Raw genomic sequence first — 17806 nt, forward strand, 5'->3', positions numbered from 1 at the left:
GTTTAACCCTGTTAGTGCACTCTGTGGGATGGCCAATTTGAAATATTTGTAACGTCCTTTCACAAATTTTATGATTGAAGAGTATTTTTGCAACAAAAAAATTGTTCTGTTCACCAGTAGGTGGGGTTCTCCACCAATCAGAGTAATCCTCTTTGCCAACATGTGGCATTCCCCACTATCGTCCTGTACAGTTTGTCCTTTCCCTGAATGGTACGTTCTGGATTGTAGTGTCCATACCTCCGGAGAGAGAATGTTACCCTCCACCAATAATAGGAAGACTCTCCAACCTGAGGAGAAACTTTCATCACCAATAGGAAGAGGGCCCTTTGCCCATGAGTGGACCTTCCTGCACCAATCGGCTCCATCAATAGGAGCAGTTCCCTTCACCAGCAGGAAGCACCGTCCAATAGAAAACACGTATTGTGGTGGCAGGTTCAATTGAGGCTTTCAGAAGGGAATTGGATTGGACTGGTGGACCTGAGCTTCCATGGAATGGCAATCAGAGTCAGATATAATATGTATTTGTATTAGTGTGTATTTGTGATGTGTGTATGCATTTATCAGTGTCACAAGTACGACTTACAGTAACACTGCAGTGAAGTTACTGTGAAAATCCTCTATTTGCCTGTTTGGGTACCCGGAGGGAGAATTTAGCATGGCCAATGCACCTCACCTCTTTCAGACAGTGAGCAGCACGGTGGCACAGTGTTTAGCACTGCACTGCTGCCCCACAGCATCAGGGACCCGGGTTCGATTCCGGCCTTGGCTTACTGTGTGGAGTCTGCACATTCTCCTCGTGTCTGCATGGGTTTCCTCTGGTTTCCTCCCACAGTCCGAAAGACGTGCTGGTTAGGTGCATCGGCCGTGCCAATTTCACCCTCGGTGTACCCGAACAGGCGCCGGAGCGTGGCGACTAGGGGATTTTCACTGCATCGCAGTGTTAATGTAAGCCTATTTGTGACACTAGTGAATAAATTTGAGAGACACTCGGAAAAGACAAACTATTTAAAGGTGGAATTCCTGAAAATCTTAAGAAATAAGGTGTTGATCTGTGAGCTGTGTTATTTGTTCTGGATGGATTGGTTATATCACATGAGCTGATCTTGATTGGTCCGTTTTAATCTTTATAGCGTTATTGTCACAATAATCACTGAATCTAACAGCACTTGAAGCTGGAGAGGCCAGGGACAGTGCATTGTTTGTTTTCTCAGGGTATTGTATGTCCAGACTGTCAGACAGACGGTGTTTGTATGCTGGTGTCTCCCATCTGCCAGTGAGGGGGAAGGGGGAGGGGGGAGAAGGAGTGACGACTGCTCTCTATCTCTGTCACACGCCAGCTCAGGGCTGCTGCAGCTCAGACCGCCGAGGTGTTTAATTGCACTGATCGCTCGAAGGCAGGCCTGTCCCACGATGGCGGAGCCCGGCACGCAGTCCCGCGTCTACTTCCAGTCCCCAGGCAAAGACGAGGAGCCGCAGTCGCAGCGGAAGCTGGGCAAGTTCACGGTGCGGTACGACAGAAAGGACCTGCAGCGGCGACTGGACATCGAGGAGTGGCTGGACTTCCAGCTTCACCAGTTGTACGGATGCGAGGTGAGTGGACAGGGGCGGCTAGCCCTTCGCCTGGACCCGGCTTCAGCCCCTTGCTTCAGTGCTCGTGCCAGTCTCCACCTGGCGAGGTCTTTCAGTGAAACGCTGCAGAGAATGAAACCGACCTTCTCCAGCCATCTTTTAGCAGCTGGGCTGTATTCGGGTGAAGACAAAATGTGGCAGTGCAAACCATTTGTTCTGTGCCTTCATCACAGCTGTGTGAAGATTTGAGAACCTTAAATTGAATCAATGAGTAAAAACATCTGTAAGACGGCACTGTTTTTTTGGAATGGGTTTTGATGTGTTTTCTAAATGACTGAATCCATTTACTTACAGGGTTCACACTGGGGAATATGTGATCTTATTCAAAGCTCTGTGTCTCTATATGTCTCTGAATCTGTGGGTATGTGGGTGTTGGGGGAATGTGGGAGTGTGGGAATATGAGTGTACGTGTTTGTGTGTGTGTACGTGTGTGTGGGTGTGGAGGTGGATGCATGTTTGTGTTTATATACAGGCATGTGTGTGGGTGTGTAAGAGTGGAAATGTGGACGTGTGAGTGTGGGAGACTGCAAGTGTGTGGGTGTGTGGGAGACTCTGTGTGTGTGTGTGTGGGAGAGTGTGAGTGTGTAGGAGAGTGTGTGTGTGTGTGTGTGTGGAACAGTGTGTGTGTGCGTGTGTGGGTGGGAGAGTGTGAGTGTGTGTGTGTGTGGGTGGGAGAGTGTGAGTGTGTGTGTGTGTGTGTGCGTGGGAGAGTGTGAGTGTGTGTGTGTGTGTGTGGGAAAGCATGTGTGTAGAGTGTGTGTGTGGGAAACTGTGAGTGTACGAGAGAATGTGGGAGAGAGTGTGTGTTTGGGAGAGTGTGTGTTTGGGAGAGTGTGTGTGTGGGAGAATGAGAGTGTGGGAGAGAGTGTGTGCGTGGGAGAGTGTGTGTGTGTGTGGGAGAGAATGTGTGTGTAGGAGAGTGAGAGTGTGGGAGAGAGTGTGTGTGTGGGAGAGTGTGTGTGTGTGGGAGAGTGTGTGTGTGTGGGAGAATGAGAGTGTGGGAGAGTGTGTGTGTGGGAGAGTGTGTGTGTGGGAGAGTGAGAGTGTGGGAGAGAGTGTGTGTGTGGGAGAGTATGTGTGTGTGGGAGAGTGAGAGTGTGGGAGAGAGTGTGTGTGTGGGAGAGTGTGTGTGTGTGGGAGAATGAGAGTGTGTGTGTGGGAGAGTGTGTGTGTGTGGGACAATGAGAGTGTGGGAGAGAGTGTGTGTGTGGGAGAGTGATTGTGGGGGAGAGAGTGAGTTTGGGAGAGTGTGAGTGTACGAGAGAATGTGGGAGAGTGTGTGTGTGTGGGAGAGTGAGTGTGTGGGACAGAGTGAGTGCGGGAGAGTGCAGTTGTGCGGGACAGTGTAAGTGTCGGGAGAGTGTGAGCGTCTGGGAGAGTGTGAGTGTCTGGGAGAGTGTGAGTGTGTGGGAGAGTGTGAGTATGTGGGAGAGAGTGAGTGTCTGGGAGAGTGCAAGTGTGCGGGAGAGACCGAGTGTCTGGAAGAGTGCGAGTGTGCGGGAATGTGTGGGAGAGTGTGAGTGTGGGAGAGTGCGAGTGTGTGGGAGAGTGTGAATGTGCAGGAGTGTGTGGGAGAGTGTGAGTGTGCAGATACGTAGGAGAGTGTGTGTGTTTGGGTTGTGCCGGGTTTAGGAGTGTCTGTGTGTGTTTGTGTGGATGCATATGTCAGGGTTTGGGCATGTGGGGTGTGTGTGTGTGGGTGTGTGTGTGTGGGTGTCTTGGAATAGTGCGTGTGAGAGGGTGGAAATATGGAAGTGTGGCTATGGAGATTTGTAGAGTTCTGCCTGATCTGGCAAACCAAATCTCTGGTTGTGTCAGGTTAGTTGCCACTCACAAGCATCAGGGCAATGCTAAGGTAACCTCTCTAATTCCATGAACGCTCCCATATTCTACTCAGTTGACTGTGGCACAACCATGTTGCTCCTGCCAGATTACATTTCTAATAGCACTCTCCCTCTCATTGTTGGCTTGAGGTTGGACATTGTTTAATAAATATTTACCATTACTCAGCGGTAAGCTGTGATATAACAGAGAGTGAACATCTAATTTATGGTTCCGCTCGTGGGGAAATAGAATGTGAAATAACTCACTAAACAGACACAGATGCGAATACAGTCAGATATTAATCAGGAACAGTTGGGCTTTAATCAGCATTGCAGTGGAGATTGTTCATTAGTGCAACAAAAACAGAAAACTCAGCAGGTCTGACAGCATCTGTGGAGAGGGAACAGAGCAAACTTTGTGAGTCTGGATGACAGACTCAAAACATTGGCTCCATTCTCTCTCCACAGACGCCTGAGTTTCTCCAGCATTTTCTGTTCTTTACTGCAGGTTGCGGCATCCGCAGCATTTTGTCTTTATCATCTTTCATTTCGGAATGTGAACAGAACTGGAAATAGCTTCAGTGCAATTGGAAATGGTTTTGTACCCAGTCAGACACTGGTCTGCGACTGGATCCTATTGGGCAGAGATGATAATTTGATCCAACCTGACATGGATCAGGAGTGGATCCAGTTGGTCACTCTCTAGGTAGCCGGAGATGGATTTATTTGCCTGGGAGGTTTTGTTTCTTGTTGGACCATAGGTTAGTTGAAAAATATTAAATATTTCTTAAAATGTTCACCATTGCATATTTACCACCATTTAATAAAATTCCCCAATCCACCTTAAGCAACTTACTCTTCAAACCCATGTGACAGCTTATCAAAGTTCCACCTGCACACCACCCTCAAACTCATGTGAAATTTTATCATACTATAATGACTGTTTTGCCAGAGAACCTTTTGCTATGAGATTACTAATTAACCTTATCTTGTTTGCAAAACTGAATACAAAATATGTTGTTCCCTGGTCTAGTTCATACTGTGTTGTCTGAGAACAGTATCTTCAACACACTCCATCAACTTGTCTTCCAAACTATTTTTGTTTGTTTGATTTGTCCAGTCTATGTGAAGATTGAAGTCCCCCACAATTATTGAATTGCCTTTGTTACAAGTCCCTTTTATACCTTGACTTGTATCTTGTCCCTGAAAGCAACAGATTTCTTTCCTCTATTAGGGAGCGATTTTGATTCTAAATGCTGAATCTGGGCGTAGTTCAGATCCGACTTGTAAACCTGTTCTCAGGCGCCCCCCACACGCATTTAGCCTGAAAAAAAAATCGCGAGTCTGAATATGCTGTGTGGGCAGGGCTTATCGCACCCAAAATCCTGCAGCCCTGATTGGAGTCTTCAAAAATGCGCCACTGTCCGGATATCGCCCCACCCTCACAACATTCCCCTTATTCACCCACTGCCTCGCTATCCAGACTGATCGCAACTCCCTACCCTCTTTCCTCCCCATTGATCGCCCGCAGAGTGGCAGTGGAGCCCCCCTTGCCCCCCATCTCCCGCTCCCCCCCCCCCCCGCCCCCCCACCCCGACAATCTGGCCTCTCTCCCCCCTCAACCAGAAAATGATTGCACATCCCTCGCTCCCTCCCTCACCAGAGATACATCTGATCTGCATCCTCCTCCCCACGCCTCCCCCACCAGCAGAGATACATCTGACCCGCCTCCCCCCCTCCACCAGAGATACATCTGACCCTCCTCCTCCCCCCACCACCCCCACCCGGGGAATAATCTGGCCTCCACCCCCCCCTCCCCCCAACCATCACCATTGATCTGAGTCACAGAGCCGTTGGAAGCTCTGAAATGACCTCCTCAGAAGCTGCAGTGCCCGAAACAGAAATTTGCATGACTATTTCACGCCAAATCTGGACGGGCGAACGCGATGGAGAAAGGGGGAAATGCTATTGAGTTTGGGCGTCTATCTCATTAAGTCAATTTAAGTGGATGCAGATGTAAATGGTTTGGATTTCAGACCTTGGTAAAGTGGGTGTCGGCGTGAGTGTGGATCACGCTAATTGCCTCATGCCCCTCTTTACCAAGTTTTTGCAACTGAAAATGGGCGTAACACAATGGTAAAATCGGGACCTTAGTGTCACGAGTTGGCTTACATTAACACTGCAGTGAAGTTACTGTGAAAATCCCCTAATCGCCGTGCCTGTTTGGGTACACAGAGGGAGAATTTAGCACGACCAATGCACCCTAACCAGCACATCTTTCAGAGTCAGAGACTCATAGAATCCCTCCAGTGTCAGGATTCGGCCCATTGAGTCTGCACCGACTACAATCCCACCCAGGCCCTATTCCCATAACCCCACATATTTACCCTGTTAATTCCCCCAACACTTAGGTCAATTTATCATGGCCAATCAACCTAAACTGCACATCTTTGGAGTGTGGGAGGAAACCGAAGCATCCGGAGGAAACCCACGCAGACACGGGGAGAACGTGCAGACTCCACACAGACAGTGTCCCAACCCAGGAATCGAACCTGGGTCCCTGGCACTGTGAAGCAGCAGTGCTAACCACTCCGCCACCCCATGTTATCTTTTTATTTGAATATAGGACTTCCTTACTACGAAACTTTTATTTTTGATTCATTCTTAGGATGTGGGGATTGCTGAAAAGGCCAGAAATTGTTACCCTCTTCTCATGGCCCTGAGCATGATGTGGAGATGTCGGCTCTGGACTGGGGTGGGCACAGTTGGAAGTCTAACACTACCAGGTTAAAGCTCAACAGATTTGTTTGGTAGCACGAGCTTTCGGAGCACTGCCCCTTCATCAGGTGTCCTGAGCAGGTGGTGATGGGCCCCCTTTTTGGAGTAATGTTAAGGTTTGATGCAAACAAGGAACACTCCAGCCTGGGTGGACCAAAATGAATTATAAACCATCATTTTTAAAAGCCTTTTACTCCATCCTTAAAGCCAGTGCTCAAATCCACTTACCCCGCACATCTTTGGACTGTGGGAGGAAACTACAGCACCTGAAGGAAACGCATACAAACACGGGGAGAACCTATAGGGCAGGATTTTACAGCCTCGTTCGTCCCGAAACCGTAAAAATCCCACCCGAGACCGACGGACCTTTCCATGGGTTTGCTTCTTGCCTGCTCCGATTCCCATGGCAAGTGGGACGTTAGAATCCCAGCCGTAAGCTCGGCACAGAAGCGACCCAAGCCTGGAGTCGAACCTGGGTCCCTGGCGCTGCGAGGCAGCAGTGCTAACCGCTGTGCTGCCCCCAACAACTTGAAAGGAAGGCCCTTAATCTAAGCAAAGGAAGGCATGAGTGGCAAGGTGGCTGTGGTGGATTACAGAACAACAAATTAAAAGGTATGATAGCAGACAGGCAAAGGTCAGCATTTATGATAAAAATCTCTGTCCTTGTAAGGCACAAAAAGCTAACAAGGAAAATGATCAAAGCACTCCCCACTTCACGTCATAGAACCTCTTCTCCATTTTTGTCTGTCTTTCAATAGGTCTAATATCTTGGTACACTTAGTTCTCAACTTTGATCAACATGTAACCATGGTTGTATCATCACAATTAGATAAAAGTCCCTTCGAGCCATAATTTATCTATTCTGTTCCGAACATTTTGTGTATTCAGATAAAGTGCCTTAAATTTTAATTTTTTTTATGCCCTGGTTTCATGGGATCATCACAGTGCAGAAGGAGGCCATTCGGCCCATATCCCCATGTATTTACCCTGCTAATCCCCCTGGCTCTAAGGAGCAATTTAGCATGGCCAATCCACCAAACCTGCACTTTGGCCAATCCACCTAACCCGCACTTTTTTGGAGTGTGGGAGGAAACTGGAGGAACCCTAGGCAGACACAGGGAGAATGTGCAAACTCCGCACAGTCAACCAGGGCCAGAATTGCACCCGGGTCCTTAGCGCTGTGTGGCAGCAATGCTAACCACTGTGCCACCATGCCGCTGGTCAGTGAATTACTTTTATTCATCGATGATCTATTATCAATAAACATTTTTGTCTCTTCCTGTCACATTCTGATCATCTTTACCCAAATTGCTAAACCGTAGGCTCAAATTTTCTCTTTAGATTTATATTTTTACACTGACTTGAACTCTCACCCCAATCCTAGTTTTATTTAAAAGCCCTACCTACATCTCAAGATAAGGGGGGGGTTGCCACCTGAGGGATGAGAGGGAGGATGAGAAACTTTGTGGGCACAAACTGAAATAACTTAGATCAGCACTTCACAAGGACCAAAAACCCCCTGATTTTGGAAATCTGAAATAAAAAACAGAAAATACTGGAAATATTCAGCAGATCTGGCAGCATCTGTGGAGAGAGAAACAGGGTTAACATTTCGGGTCAATAATCTGTTAGTAGGGCTGGGAAGAATAGGAGTTCCAAGAAAGAAGGGTAGATGACACAAGAGGGAAGATCTTTGATAGGCAAGAGTCCAAGAGAGATTAAATGATAAGAGGCTTCATGGTACAAAAGCCAGTGGGAGTGGGGATGGATAAAGTAAAAAATCAATGACTGGAATTCTTTGACGTTGTACACTCCCACTGCCAACCAGAACAGAGAATTTGGCGTTGAGCCAAATCTCCATTCACCGCACTGGGGCTGGAGAATCACAGCCTTGGGTGAGGCCGGAGAATTTGGCACAGTGATTAGCACTGCTGCCTCGCAGCGCCAGGGATCCGGGTTCGATTCCTGGCCTGGGCCACTGTTAGTGCGGAGTCTGCACGTTCTCCCCGTGTCTATGCGGGTTTCCTCCGGGTGCTCCGATTTCCTCCCACAGTCTGAAAGACATGCTGGTTAGGTGCATTGGCCGTGCTAAATTCTCCCTCAGTGTACCCGAACAGGCGCCGGAGGGTGGCGACTAGGGGATTTTCACAGTAGATTCATTGCAGTGTTAATGTAAGCCTACTTGTGACAATAATAAATAAGCTTTAAATTTTAAAAGGCCAAGATCAGGTGGCTGGATAGCAGCAGTCAGAATGCATAGTAAATGAATAAAGGAAGTAGACTAGAATCAGAGAATACCTGCAGTGTAGAAGGAGGCCATTCAGCCCATTTAACATCCACTGGCAACAATCCCACTTAGGCCCTATATTTACCCTACTAATCCCAATGGACACTAAGGAGCAATTTAGCATGGCCAATCAACATAACCTGCACATTTTTGGAGTGTGGGAGGGAACCGGAGGCACCCTGGACAGACACAGGGAGAATGTGCAAAGTCCACACAGTTTTCGGACTGTGGGAGGAAACCCACGCAGACATGGGGATAATGTGCAAACTCCACACAGATAGTCACCCGAGGCCAGAATCGAATCTAGGTTCCTGGCACTGTGAGGCAGCAGTGCTAACCACTGTGCCACCGTACCGTCCCTAAAGCAACCTCATTAACCTGGCACCTACACAGGAGAGGAAACACCTGCCATTCTACCCCCTTCCTCCTCACCATCCAGGGCCCCAAACACTCCTGCCAAGTAATGAGAAAAGGCTGAACCGGCGGCAGTGGAGGGGGCAGAGGCTGGGTGGGATTTTATGGTCTTGGCACGATCGAGCCCATAAAATCCTGCCCCAAGGAGCTTATGATCGAAATTTGTGTTGAGTTTAGAGGATGTAAATGTTGAGGTCAAAGAGTGAGGTGCTGTTCCCTGAGCTTGCGTTCATTGGAACAGGGTGGCAGGACAAGCTCTGGGTGGTAGCAAGGTGGAGAATTGGAAGAATGAGTGACAGCAAACTCAGGGTCAATTCTGGACCAAACGGAGGTGTTTCCCAAAGCACTCAGTCTGCGTTTTATCTCCACACCCTCCCGCCCCCACGATGCAATGGGATGCCTAGTCAATCATTCTTGGGAGGATCCTCAGTTGCGGAAAAAGAAACATTTATCAAAGTGTTGGTATGGAAGTTTGCACTGGCCAACAAATGTGATGAAGGCAAAGAAACTGGGAGATTGGCATAGAGTCCTTATGGGAATCATAAAATCATAGAATCCCTGCTATGCATGAAGAGGCCATTTGGCCCATTGCATCTGCACTGACTCTCTGATAGAAAATCTTACCCAAGTCCTCTACCCTATCCCTGTAACCCCCCACATTTACCATGGCTAATCCCCCTAACCTGCACATCTTGGGACACACTAAGCATCAATTTAGCATGGTCAATCCACATAACTTGCACATCTTTGGACACTAAGGCCAGAATATTACCGTCACACTCGCCAGGGGAATTGGAGCGGGCAAGGGGTGGACAATAGAAAGGTCAGTTGAACTCCGGTGGGATTTTATGGTCTTTGGGGTGATTGAGCCCACAAGATCCTGCCCTAAGAGGCAATTTAGTATGGCCAATCCACCTAACCTCCACACCTTTGGACTGTGGGAAGAAACCGGAGCACCTGAAGGAAACCCAGGCAGACATGGGGACAATGTGCAAACCCCACACAGACAGTGAACCAAGCCGGGAATTGAACCCGGGTCTCTGACGCTGTGAAGACACAATGCTAACCACTGTGCCACCCCTAAAAAAGGAAATGTAGTCACGGTAGCTATGAGAGTCCGTGGGCTTATAGTGAATGTCAGGTGGCAGACTATTGTCTGAAATGGAGAAGGAGAAGTCAAGGAAGGATAGGGAAGAGTCAGATGTCATGGACAGGATGGGGATTAATTTAAACAGCCTTGAGTTTTCTCATAACCAGTCCGTAAACAGAGAAGTGTTTTTGATTTATGATTTCTCCTTTATAAGTGGTAACGCATTTTCCACAACCTTTCAGTTTGGAGTGTTCCCAAACTGTATTAATAACCCCAAAGTTAGACATAAGATTAAATAGGAATTGGAGGTTCCTTTGTAAAATTCTCCCGCCCTCCCCAGGACATTTATTTTATTCTCTTTTGGTCAAAGGGGTGTCTCCCTCTTTCTCTCCCCGTCATTCCTGGTGGACTCTACCATTAAATGATGTCATTAAATGCTATTCAGCTTATGACAGCATCCAACGGGCCAGTTCAAATGAAGAGCAGGTAGCCACATTCAGTAGGATTGTTGCCATGGAAATGCAGAGGATTTGTGCATTCACAGCCTTTGGGTGTGAATGGGTAGCTTTGCAATAAAGACCCTTGAAAATGGAACTTCATGATATGCATTAAATTAAAAAAAACTTTACAAATCTGTCACAAAAAGCATAAAATGGTGTCTGCGAATTATGAAAATACCTTTGCCTGATTATATCACCTCTTTCCAAATGCTGTGCTATGACATCCTTGATAATGGACTCCAGCAACTTCCTGACTATCGACATTAAGCTCACTGGTCTGTTGTTCCCTGCTTTCTCTCTACCTCCCGTTTTGAATAGCGGGCTTACACTAGCTATCTTCCAATCTTTAGGAACCATCGAGAGTCCAAAGAATTTTGGAAAACGAACACTAACTACTATTTCTGGGGCCACTCTCGGATGAACATTATCAAGTCCTGGAGATTACTCGCGTTCAAATTCCATTAACTAACCCAAAACCATTTCTCTTCCAATACTGGTTTATTGCGGCTCCTCATTAAAACTTGCGTTTCTCAGAACTCCTGGTACATTATTCATGTCTTCACGTGAAGACAGAAGTAAAGTGCGAATTTAAGTTTCTCAGCCATATTTTTGTTCCCCGTTATGAATTCCCCTGTTTCTGACAGTAAACATTCATTTTGTTAATCTTTTCCTCTTTACATGCCTGTGGATATTTTTACAGTCAGTTTTTATGTTCCCCGCTACAACCTGTTTTCCCTTTCTTAATTTTAATTTAAATTAATTTCTTAATTAATTTCTTAATCAATCCCTTGGTCCACTTTTGCTGAATTTTAAACTGTTCCCAATCCTCAGATTCATTATTTTTTTCTTTGCCAATGTGTACGCTTCTCCTTTGAATCTAATACTCTTGCTAATTTCCCTTGTAAGCTATGGTTTGGCCACAGTTCCCTTTCCACTCTGTGCCAAATAGGAATAAACAACTTCTGGAGATCGACCATTCGTTCCTTGAATGCCTGCCATTGCCTGTCCACTGTCTTTCCTTTTTGTAATGTTTCCCTCTCCATTCTTGCCTCCTCATCTCTCATACCAGTTAACTTGACTGAGATATGGGACCCTGATCTCAGAATCAACTGCTTCACCATCCAACTTGATAAAAGAATTCTATTCACTTATGGTCACATGATATGCTCACGAATAAATGGTGTAAAGAAAGGATAATGAAATGTGTTAACAGGACAAAAACGAATGACAGTTGGCCATGTGGTGGGGAGGGAAGGGGTTTTATTGGGACAAAACAAGGAAACAAAAATGGGGGCCAAGAAAGAGGGAAAAGTTCATTGTCCAGCATTGTTGAACTCAATGTTACCCAGTCCATAGTGAGTTAGCTCATGTCCCCATCTTGGATAGTGCAGAGGGAGGCCATTCAGGCCATCAAGTGCAGAGGGAGGCCATTCAGGCCATCAATCTCCAACAGAGCATCACACCCAATCTCTATCAGGGTTGCTGCGTATATTTACCCTACCAATCCCCCTGATACTAAAGGAGAATTTGCCATGGCCAATCCACCTGACCTGCACTTCTTTGGACTGTGGAGGAAACCCACACAGACACGGGGAGAATGTGCAGACTTCATAGAGACAGTGACCCCAGGCCGGGATTGAACCCGGGTCCCTAGTGCTGTGAGGCAGCAGAGCTAACCACGGTGTCACCGTGCTGCTTCAGCTGCTAAAAGTCCAGCCACCTGCAGTAGGAGGGGTGAAAGACACCTGGTAGTGAACATTTATCTTACCAGGAAATAAGCGAGGTCAATAGAGGAATCAGAGAAATACTGAAATTTATTTCCTGCCGGGCAAGGGATGATTAGGTTCCAGTTAGTCATTAGCTCTTGATTCCCACTCGTGACTTTTAGTTGTTATTGTTGGGTATGAGTATTCCTGACTGCTTCCCTGATGAGGCTATTCTGCACCAAGGTGCAAAGTTTAACTGGTGAATCATTGTCTTCTATGAAACTTTGTGTTGTTGCATTTCTCTAGCACTGTTAAATTTTAGCACGTGCAGTCTTGATTGAGCACAGGATAATTGGCACAGGTGATAAGTCAGAGCTTAAAGTAAAGTTTATTAGTCAGGCACTGTAATGCGGTTAATGTGAAATTCCCCAGGTCACCATAGTCCGGCACCTGTTCGGGTCAATGCACCTAACCAGCACCTCTTTCAGACTGTGGGAGGAAACTGCAGCACCCGGAGGAAACCCAGGCAGACACAGGGAGAATGTGCAAAGTCCATAAAGACAGTGATCCAAAGCACGCAAATCGAACCCAGGTGTTGTGAGGCAGCAGTGCTAATCATTGTGCCACTGTGCCACCCCATCAGATCCCATCAGAGATTTGCCAGTTCAGATTAACTATTTAATTGTCAAGGTCTCTCTCCCCTGCACTAATTCTGCATCTCCTGCACTCCCTCACTCACTCATTTTACGCCAAGTTTTACTGCTGATCTCTGACACGTCAATTAAGGCTTGCTAACAAGGGAATTATCCAACCATCTTTAAATCTTCATCCAACATCAACTCATGGTAACACTGTCTGTATAACAGCCTTCAGGAGTGGCACAGTGGTTAGCACTGCTGCCTTACAGCACCAGGGACCTGGGTTCAATTCCACTCTCGGGTCACTGTCTGTGCAGAGTCTGCACATTCTCCCCGTGTCTGCATGGATTTCCCCTGGGTGCTCCTGTTTCCTCCCATAGTCCAAAGATGTGTGGGTTAGATGGGTTGGCCATGCTCAATTGCCTCTTAGTGTCAGGGCGACTAGCCAGGGTAAATGCATGAGGTTACGGGGATAGGCCCTGAGTGGGATTGTGGTGGGTGCAGACTCAATGGGCCAAGTGGCCTCCTTTTGCACTGTATGATTCTATGACTGAGCCTCTAAGCCAGTAGCACTGCGTTCCAGTCCTGCCCCAGGACTTGATGGCCAATTAAGATATGTTCGTAGATCAGTCAAGCAGTTTATGTGTTTTAACCTACAAATCCTTCCAAACACACCAATGGCTGATGGTAAAAGAAGGAGAGACTCCTGGTCAGCCATGCTTGATATAGAGTGGCGCCCCCTAGAGCTATATGTCCCGGCAACATCCCAAGGTGCATAATTGAATAAAAATTGACACTGAGCCACAAGAGGATAGACCTGTTCCGGGAATTACAAGCATGGACACAGACGAAAGTCTGCCTTAGCGCACCACTAGGTGCAGGAAGTTTATTCATTAATGTCACTCGTAGGCTAACATTAACACTGCAATGAAGTTATTGTGAAAATCCCCTAGTTGCCACACTCTGGCGCCCGTTTGGGTACACTGAGGGAGAATTTAGCATGGCCAATGCACCAAACCAGCACGTCTTGTGGGAGGAAACCAGAGCACCCGGTGGAAACCTACGCAAACATAGGGAGAATGTGCAGACTCCACACAGACAGTGACCCAAGCTGGGAATCGAACCCGGGATTTTGGTGCTGTGAGGCAGCAGTGCTAACCACTGTGTCACTGTAAGCAAATAGAAGAAGAAAACAGCCCTCAGTTCAACTCCTCACTTTAACTCTCCCTCTGTGACACTACCAAAGGATAGAGAGTGCCTGATACAATACAAATTGAGGGCAGGGATAATGAGGTTACACAAGCCAGTCTGCACTTCAGATTGGTCAAGTGATCTTGTCTGGATCATTGCCTTTGCTGGGGCAGAGGTGAGCTGGAATATTTGGGAAATTTGATTTGGTTTATTGCAACAAGATGATGCCCATTATGTCCCCTTCCCCCACTCCTAACAACACCCTCCCCAACATCCTGTACACAAAGCCAAGGCTTAAAATGGCCACCAGTTGTAAATTGACATCTCCACAAGCTGGAGTACTCTGAAATTATGAGGAGTTTGGGGGGAATGAAGAGAGGACAATTGTTTCTTTCGGCAACAGGGCAATGGACATGAATTAAACTTACCTGCGTGGTGTGAGGAATTGACATTGTGTTCTGAGCTGGCAAGGAAAGATGGGGCTGAATGGCCTCCATCAGTGCTGTGGGATTCCACAAATAATAAATTTATACAATGTACTTCATAAATTGTGCTTCAGTTCACTATTCCCCATCATACCCGTGATCCCAGCAGTGTTCAGTTCCTTTGCTCTGCTTACTAGGAGATTAACACAAACCACATGACTTTAACCTTTGCTTCCGAGTACTTTACCTTGTCCATTGTCCACCAGCTGAACACTGTGCCTCTGTCTGGAGCTCGGTGCGATTCACCACAACCCATCTTAACCGGCCTTGAGAGTTTGGAGTATTCCCCAAATCAACTCCTATAGACTTCCAGTCCATTTATTCAGCAACAGAGCTATTCCTAGCTCCCTTGGACAGTGCGTGACTGGTTGCATTTCTAGACCTCTATTTTCCCCCATTGCTTGCATTTAGAGTGCTTGGCACAATCCTAGGACCCACCCCCAAAAAGGACTTTACAGCCCGAGGATGGTGCCATTATTGTAGTGTAAGAAATGAAGCAGTCAATTTTTTAAAATTCATTCCTGGAACATGGGCGTCACTGGCTGGCCAGCATTTATTGTCCATCCCTAACTGTCCGAGGGCAGTTGACAGTCAACCATACTGCTGTGCCTCTGGAGTCACATGTAGGCCAGATTGGGTAAGGACAGCAGATTTCCTTCCTCTAAGGGAAATTGGTGAACCAGATGGGTTATACTGACCATCAACAATGGTTTCATGGTCATCATTAGATTCTTAATTCCAGATATTTTTTATTGAATTCACATTCCACCATCTGCCGTGGCGGGATTTGGACCCTGGTCCCCAGAACATCAGCTGATTTTTCTGGATTAATAGTCTAGCGATAATACCACTAGGCCGCTGCCTCCACTAAATTTGTCCAGTGAAGTCCTCCAAGCAACTATGGGTTAATCTATTTTAGTGCCATGTTTTCGGGAATAAATATTAGCCGGTATACTGGGCAGAACGACTGGGCTTTTGTTTTTCAGGTTAGTGCTATTTAATCTCCAAATCTAGGGAGAGGACAGACATGGCCATCTGGTTTAACATTGAATCATAGAATCCCTACAGTGGAGAAGGAAGCCAATCGGCCCATCGAGTCTACACTGACCAAAATTCCACCCACGCCTTATTCCTATAACCCCACATATTTACCCTGATAATCCCTCTGACACTAAGGGGCAATTTATCATGGCCAATCAACCTATCCTGCACATCTTTAGACTGTGGGAGGAAACCGGAGCATCCGGAGGAAACCCCCACGCAGACATGGGGGGAATGTGCAGACTCCGCACAGACAGTCTGCATTCGAGACTGGAATTGAACCTGGGTCCCTGGCACTGTGAGGCGTCTCTGTGCTGCCCCAACATCTTGACACCTCTGACAGTGCAGTTCTAGCGGTGTCAGTTTGGGTTACAGGCTCATGTCTCTCCGCAGTGTGACTTGAATGCACAACGAGCTAACTCAGAATGGGTGAGACAGGCAACGCATTGAAACATAGCCACTTAAACCCTCGCTCCTGCCGTCAAACCTCCGAGGGTTAAATGTCTGTGAACAAGGCTGCCTTCTGCAAAGCCTTCCCAAGCTGCCGTTTGCCTTCACGTCGTAAATAAAAGGAATCTGTGTGAATTGGGCACTGAATGGAGGTTATTTTTTTGGACAAACACAGTGAGCTTCAGTTTTCCCCGTCGGATGATGTAGCAGTGGCTGACACGACATGGAACATTCCGGGGCCTTGATAACATCAGCTCCACAAATGGAACATGAACAATGGAAGTCTCATATTTTCTCCTGCCAGGGATGGGGGCGAGACCTGGCATTTATTATATATCCCTGGTTGCCCTAAGGAGGAAGATGGCGGACATTCTTATCGAACCATAGAAAAAACTATACCACAAACAGACCCTTTGGCCCACAAGTTGCGCCGATCATATCCCTACCCACTAGGCTTACCTATAACCCTCAATCCTATTAAGTCCCATGTACTCATCCAGAAGTCTCTTAAAAGACCCTATTGAATTTGCCTCCACCACTACCGATGGCAGCTGATTCCACTCACCCACCACCCTCTGAGTGAAAAACTTACCCCTGACACCTCCTCTGTACCTACTCCCCAGCACCTTAAACCAGGGCAACCATTTCAGCCCCGGGAAAAAGCCTCTGAGGATCCAACCAATCTATACCTCTCAACATCTTATACACCTCTATCAGGTCACCCCTCATCCTTCGTCTCTCCAAGGAGAAAAGACCGAGCTCTCTCAACCTATCCTCATAAGGCATGCCATCAAATCCAGGTAACATCCTTGTAAATCTCCTCTGCACCCTTTCAATGGCTTCCACATCCTTCCTGTAATAAGGCAACCAGAACTGAGCACAGTACGATTCTTCTTGGTATGATACATCTCAACAACCTGTATGCTAGGCTCCTTCAGTGAGCAGTCAAGAATCCTCGCTGTGGAATTGTGACATTAGTGAACAAGGGAGGTCTTTGGAAGAGCTTAACCTGTGTGCAGTCTGCATGTTCTCCCCGTGTCTGCAGGGGTTTCCTCCGGGGTGCTCTGGTTTCCTCCCACAGTCCAAAGATGCGTGGGTTAGGTGTATCGGCCATGATTAAATGCCCCTTAGTGTTGGGGGACAAGCTAGGATAAATGCATGGGGTTATGGAGATAGGGCCTGGATTGTGGTTGGTGCAGACTTGATGGGCCAAGTGGCCTCCTTCTGCATTGAAGGATTCTATGTTTCTAACTTGCTTTCACACTCATTTTTACTAATCTTGGTAACTCACAAACTAGTCCGCTGACATAACTAGTACACAAGCCGCAACCTCAAACTGATAATATAGAATCTAGAATCATACAGTGCAGAAAGAGGCCCTTCGGCCCATCGAGTCTGCACCGAACACAATCCCACCCAGGCCCTACCCCCATATCCCCTACACATTATACCCACTAATCCCTCTAACCTACGCATCCCTGGACACCTTGGGGCAATTTCTTAGCACGGCCAATCAACCTAACCTGCACCTCTTTGGACTGTGGGAGGAAACCAGAGCACCCAAAGGAAACCCACGCAGACACGAGGAGAATGTGCAAACTGCACATAGACAGTGACCTGAGCCAGGAATTGAACCCAGGACCCTGGAGCTGTGAAGCAATAGTGCTAACCACTGTGCTACCATGCCGCCCACTGGAAATATATATTTTTAACACTCTTTGCCCAACACTCTTTGATGGGATGTGGGCTTGGCTGACAGGGGCAGCCTCTGTTG

At 47.2% G+C, this 17806-nt stretch overlaps 1 protein-coding gene across 1 annotated transcript in view; it reads left to right on the forward strand.

Annotated features, from left to right (window-relative positions):
• Positions 1-931: 931 nt before the first annotated feature.
• Positions 932-17806, forward strand: part of ppp1r14d (protein phosphatase 1 regulatory inhibitor subunit 14D) — a 35447-nt gene continuing 18572 nt past the window's right edge. Inside the window, exon 1 of the mRNA XM_080202048.1 lies at positions 932-1590. Within this exon, the coding sequence (XP_080058174.1) occupies positions 1411-1590 (180 nt within the window). The 5' untranslated portion in view covers positions 932-1410. The remainder of the gene's footprint in view (positions 1591-17806) is intronic.

Source organism: Carcharhinus amblyrhynchos, chromosome 14 (assembly GCF_965287045.1).
Source record: "Carcharhinus amblyrhynchos chromosome 14, sCarAmb.v2.hapA, whole genome shotgun sequence".
Classification (NCBI taxonomy): Eukaryota; Metazoa; Chordata; class Chondrichthyes; order Carcharhiniformes; family Carcharhinidae; genus Carcharhinus; species Carcharhinus amblyrhynchos.